Below are 5366 nucleotides of genomic sequence, written 5' to 3'. Positions count from 1 at the left end.
CAGAGACATGTTGTTGCCCCTTGACTTTCAAAGACTGTGGACGGTCTCACAACTGGCATCAAAATCAGTCTCTGGTGCCTCCTGTCTCTTTGTTGTTCCAGTGAGTGGTAGCAGTGAGTGGTGGGCTGAAAGGTGTTGGGGTCAGAAGTATATGAATGTATAAAGAATAAAAATAAGGGAAAACACATTTTAACTCAAACAGATGAGACAAGGTGCTAAGTGGGAGATTTCAGAAGTACACAGCTGTAGCCTCAGTCTGCAGGCCCCACAGTCTAGAGCAAACATATATTAATGCCAACTTGCAACCCCCTTGGCCAACACCTAGAGAATGGGGAGGTGGGCAGCTAGAGTGTTTGCTAAGGAAGCAGCCAGGCACAGTTTGGAAAAGAAGCTTTATTGCATCGGATGTTTATGTGTTCGACGGAGCGTTGTTCTTTTCGTCTTCCTTTACACTACTAGCATTCTGTCTGCTGCCACTGTTGTCTCGATGATCCTTTCTTCTTCCTGGGATTGGGAAAATGTGGTAGAACAGGGAGAGTTGAGAAAAGACATGGCTGCTGCTTGTTAATTACCTTTTACTGTTACTTAACTCTGCAGTTATGCTCTCACCACAGTGAGTGTGTGTCCAGATCCTCTGCAGCAAAATAAAAGTTCTAGAACATGCCCAGGTGTCTCCCTTTCTCCTCTCTTCAGTTCCATCTTCCCTACCAGCACTATGGCCATGGGCCACTAAGCTCTCAACTCAGACTGCACACTTTCAGAGCCAAACCTCTCATTCTGCTGGGTACACCACCTCTCTCTGGGCCATCGCTTGTCCCTGAAGTTGTGCTGAGCGATCTGCTTAGAGGGACAACAGCATTTCCTCTTAATGTAGAGGACAATCGCGTAGGAGAAGAGAAACATCCTAGCCAAAGCTCTGCAGTTTCTCATGTAAATACAGGTCAATTTCCCTGGAACTGCGTGCACCTCCAAACAGCTCAGCACAGCCCCGCTCTCGGTTCTGTATGCTCCTGGTCTATCAACACTATTCCTGTGGTCTCACGGCTCCCCAGAGAAGGCCACCCTGTCTTGTAGGTTCTTCTGACCCAGGAATCTCAGTTGCTGTGTGGAAACCAAATAAGGACACTTCTTAATGATGGAAAGTGCTCTGTTGGCCCTCACAAATGATCTGAACTTCCTGTGGGAGCTGGGAAGCTCGGGACAAATCCCAACTTACAGCCGGGGAAGATTCCTGAACAAGAAGCAGAGGGCCCAGTTAATCCCCCGCCATCACTCCCATAGCTGACAAACCCATGTCTTCCTGCTGGAGGTGCAAATCTACACTGGAGGGACAGATTGCTCAGCAAACCCAGCCCATGCTCACTTCTGTCCTTTGGAGAATCAAACACACAGCCTGGGCATTGGCTCCAGGGTTTCTTCACACCAACATCTTCCTCTGCGGGCTGCTGCTCCTCAGCCTTCTTTTCCGTGGGCTTCTCTTTGGCCTCTTGGTGCTCCTCTTCCTCCTCCTGGGCGCTCTCTGACTCCACATGGCCTACCAGCTGGGCCATGGTAAGATGGAAGACGTGGCAGCTGAAGCCTTCCCGGATCCCGTACTGCACGTGCTCTTGGAGGCTCTCCATGGTGGGGAAGACCCTGCAGCAGGCCATGCACCTGAAGCCATTCTCCATGGTCACCAGCCAGTCAGGTGTCTTGGCCCTGGGTCTCTCTTCAACCATGGGGGACCCTGGTGGACTGTCTGACTCTGGTTTCTCCTCATGTTCTTTCTCTTCCCCAATGGGTTCACTGTCCGACAGGAGGTTTCTGGTGGACACGTCAGAGGGAGGAGTACCTACCCACACACCCTCCGGAAGGGTGGCTTCTTCCATCCGCGGCTGCTTTTCTAGGGACTCTGAGGTTTCCTTTGTGTCCCAGGAGACGGCCACACCTTTTTTCATTTGCACCTGCATGTAGTATATTTTCATCCCCCTCTCCTCTTTGTTTGTACACAGAGAGGATACACAAGTCTTATAAGATGGGCAGGATGAGGAGGCCTGCTGTGAGGGGGCAATAGTGGCCTCTCCTTCCGGGACCTGATCTAGTGGTGATCTAGGCTTGGAACTGTCTTGTAGCAATTTCCGGGTTCCTGGGAATTGAAATTAGAAATATAAGAGCAGAGCATCTGCAGAGAGAAAGGTGAGGGACCATGAGTGACATTAGTGTGACACAGGAAAAGATACCTCGAGGTGAGATGATTGAATGATGAGTTTTGTATTTGCCTTATATGATGCAATATATGCTGCGGGATTTTTATGTATAAGGATATCAGCAGACAGTGTGTACTAAGGAGCGGGGAGTATGACAGTGAGGAATGACGACTGAATGAAGTGGGATCCTGGGAACTCATTGGTGTGGTTTTCACAGAGCAGGGGCTATGGTGTCTGAAAATACCATCAAGGGTCATGCATTTTCATAATGTGCATGCACTGAGAATATTCCTCTGTGTAGAGTCAAGTCTATGAGTCTGTGCTGGGAGAGCTACGCCTATGTTCACTAAACTGATGTCTTTGCTGAAGAACTATGCAGACTTGGAACACAAATCCAAAGACGGAAGCCACACAACTCTTCTAAAGGTGCTTCTGCTGCCCCAAGCCCAGGCCCTTCGATCCACTGTTTCGTGACTTTTCACCATGGTGATGTCATGGATCAGGATCTCCCAAACCAAACTCCAACTCCCTTGGTAGCTCTGGATTTCCTCTGTGCTCCTCTTCAGAACCCTGACCAATCCCAATTTCCCTAAGCTTCCTCTCAGCCTTATCCTTGAGTCTGTATGCCTTCTGCACTGCATCCTGAGCCCCACACCCCAAGAGTTTCACCCAAGAAGCCCCATACCCAAAGCGTGTCACACCCAAGGAGCCTCGCACCCTTACTACGATGGATGAACTTGTGTGGAGAAGAAACACAGGAGAAGTATTCGGAGGCAGAGGAGACCTCCCCTACCCCTGGGCTCTGGGCTTTGGCCGCTCCAGTGGATTCAGGCTGAGAGGTATCCTCTTGTGACTTTGAAATTCCTGAGAAAGATATAAAAGGCACAAAGACACGGTGTTTGGTCATGTCTGTACATCACTTACTTATCCAACAAATACTTACTGGTGTCTGACACAAAATTGTTACAATGAATACATATGGCTTAGAATCTGACCCTAATGAATACTCTAGTCCTTATAGTGTATTTAGGAAACACACACACACACATGCATGTACATGTTAGAGAAAAACATCACATGCATGGGCCATGTGTGCATGTGTAAAGGGATAGTGTGTTGGTATAGCCATGTGTTCTCAGAGTACAGAGGTATGGGACATCTTTCTCCATCAGGGCACATGTGGGACATGTGTGGCTCTCTCACAGCAGGCCCTTATGAGAGCTTTGTATATATTATCACACCCTGAGTGTTCGCCAGGTCTAGGTAAAGATGCAGAAACTGTACTTACATTCTTCACAGTTAGTGACACTCTCTGAGCTTTACATTTACTATTGTATGAATACCTAGACCAAAACATTCTAAAATATAACAGTAAATGGGAGGGTTGAACCCATTCCCTTCACTTTCCGGTAGATGACAATGAGAATTTGACAGCACTTTGAGACTCTGTTCATGGACTCAGCCCATGGTCTTCAGGCCCTAGGGCTCATGGAGGTTGTTGAGCTCAACTTTGGGCAAAAGCCTCCATCCAAGCATTAGAATTACCGTAGAGTTCCATTCTGCTCCACTTCCCACATACGACTACCCTTTCATAGCAGGCTGGTTCTTTTTAAAGCTTGTTTATTTGTTCATTTTTATTTTATGTGTATGAGTGCTCTGCCTGAATTTATATATGTCCACCATGTAAACTCCTGGTACCTAAGGTGGTTAAAAAAGGGCATTTGATTCCCTGAAACCATGGTTGTGAGCCACCATGCCGGTTCTGGGAATGGAAGCCAGGTCCCCTGACAAATTCAGTAAGTCAGTCCTCTAAATCCCTGGCCTGGGGCCATTTCTCCACCCCACCTGGTTTTTGTTTTGTTTGCTTGTTTGTTTGTTCATTTTTACACATAGTAATTACAGTTATCATGCATCCTAGGATAAAAACCAGCAACTCTCAGTGGTGTCTGCTTTCTCTAGAGTGAGTTTCACCCAGCCTGGTGTCTTATGAGGTCCTTCACTTCCTTTCCATTTCCTCTGGAAAGTTTAAACCTGCACATCCACAAACACTAATGGACCATTTATAAAGTCTACTCAAGAAATAAAATTCTCAAGGTTTCAATATAACCCCTGACAAACTCTTAATCTTTTTGAATAAACATTTTATTTCTCAAATATTCCTCAACAAGGCCCTTTAACTCATCGGGCTACTTTTTACTCTTTTCTAAAAGGCTCAGTGAAACTCTCCTTTTTATCAATCCCCACCACAGCTCCAACCCATTATTCCTAGAGGAAAAACGAAACGAATAAGAGGCACAGAGAAAGGAATCTCAGAAAATCCGCATCTCTGAATCATGTAACTGGGACCTCAGCAAGTCCCTAGTTCCAAATGACCCAGACGCCAGTGCCCGGGAAATGCCAGGAGCCAGAAAGGAAGTTCATAAAAACAACACAACTGACGATCCTTCTGCATCGGGACCCTCTGCACTCTCACACCACCGAAACCACCGACATAGATCTGGCAGCATCAGCTGATAGACGCTCTCTGACTCTCGGCTTCATCTGAATCCTCCCCCAGTCACCCCTCCCTAGCGGAAGCTCAATCTTGCCAGCATCCCTCGTGCCCCAAGCCACGATGCCCACCATATACCTCCTGAATTCTCACCAGCTTCCTTTGACTCTTCAATTTCCAGATGTTTCCTCTTTTGTCGCCGTTTCATGGTATTAGCTAGAATAGTCCCTTAGAAGATACTTAGAGTCCAAAGTCACCTTTTCCCTACAGGTTGGCTGACCCTTTTAGGCCTTCAGGAAATCCGTTGCGATAATTCAACACAAATTAAAAGTAATTAAGTCTCTTAACTGGCTGAAGAACTCAGATTATTTAATCAAACAGCAGCCCTGCCCAGTGTTCACCACGCTGCATGGCTGTTAAGGGTCAAAGGTCACCGGGCCTACTGGAGGATTCTCAATGATGACATCAGAGCATTCTATGGACCTCAGTCTGACACAGCCTCTGCAGCTTCAGAAACCCTGTTTGCAAGAACAATTCCTTTCCCCCAATGGAACCTCCCTAAGGAATTCAATTCTTGTCTCTCAATTGTAGCAGAATATTTTTAGATGTTAACATGTTTCTATTTCATTTTTTTTTCTTTTCTCCTTTTATTTCACCCTTTCATTTCTGCCCTTAAGCAAGTAGCAAGC

The 5366-nt window shown here is 46.8% G+C and overlaps 1 protein-coding gene across 1 annotated transcript; it reads right to left on the bottom strand.

Annotated features, from left to right (window-relative positions):
• Positions 1-375: 375 nt before the first annotated feature.
• Positions 376-5107, bottom strand: Fam170a (family with sequence similarity 170, member A). The gene is made up of 4 exons (NM_001126293.2): positions 4816-5107; positions 2904-3050; positions 1364-2125; positions 376-504 (listed from the first exon to the last, which is right to left on the bottom strand). Exons 1-4 carry the CDS (start codon positions 4883-4885, stop codon positions 410-412), a joined length of 1074 nt encoding a protein of 357 aa, NP_001119765.2. The 5' UTR covers positions 4886-5107; the 3' UTR covers positions 376-409.
• Positions 5108-5366: the final 259 nt, after the last annotated feature.

Source organism: Rattus norvegicus, chromosome 18 (genome assembly GCF_036323735.1).
Source record: "Rattus norvegicus strain BN/NHsdMcwi chromosome 18, GRCr8, whole genome shotgun sequence".
NCBI lineage: Eukaryota > Metazoa > Chordata > Mammalia > Rodentia > Muridae > Rattus > Rattus norvegicus.
The sequence above is the reverse complement of the archived record's forward strand: the minus strand, read 5'-3'. Positions and strand labels throughout refer to the sequence as shown.

Bases quoted from the DNA above. Each gene is read 5' to 3' on its own strand.
- Fam170a (NM_001126293.2), bottom strand. From the start codon at position 4,885: ATGAAACGGCGACAAAAGAGGAAACATCTGGAAATTGAAGAGTCAAAG. The intron at 3,051-4,815 runs GTATATGGTGGG...TATCTTTCTCAG, and splicing joins AGCTGGTGAGAATTCAGGAG to GAATTTCAAAGTCACAAGAG. The intron at 505-1,363 runs GTGAGCATGGGC...TCCCAATCCCAG, and splicing joins TGATTCTCCAAAGGACAGAA to GAAGAAGAAAGGATCATCGA.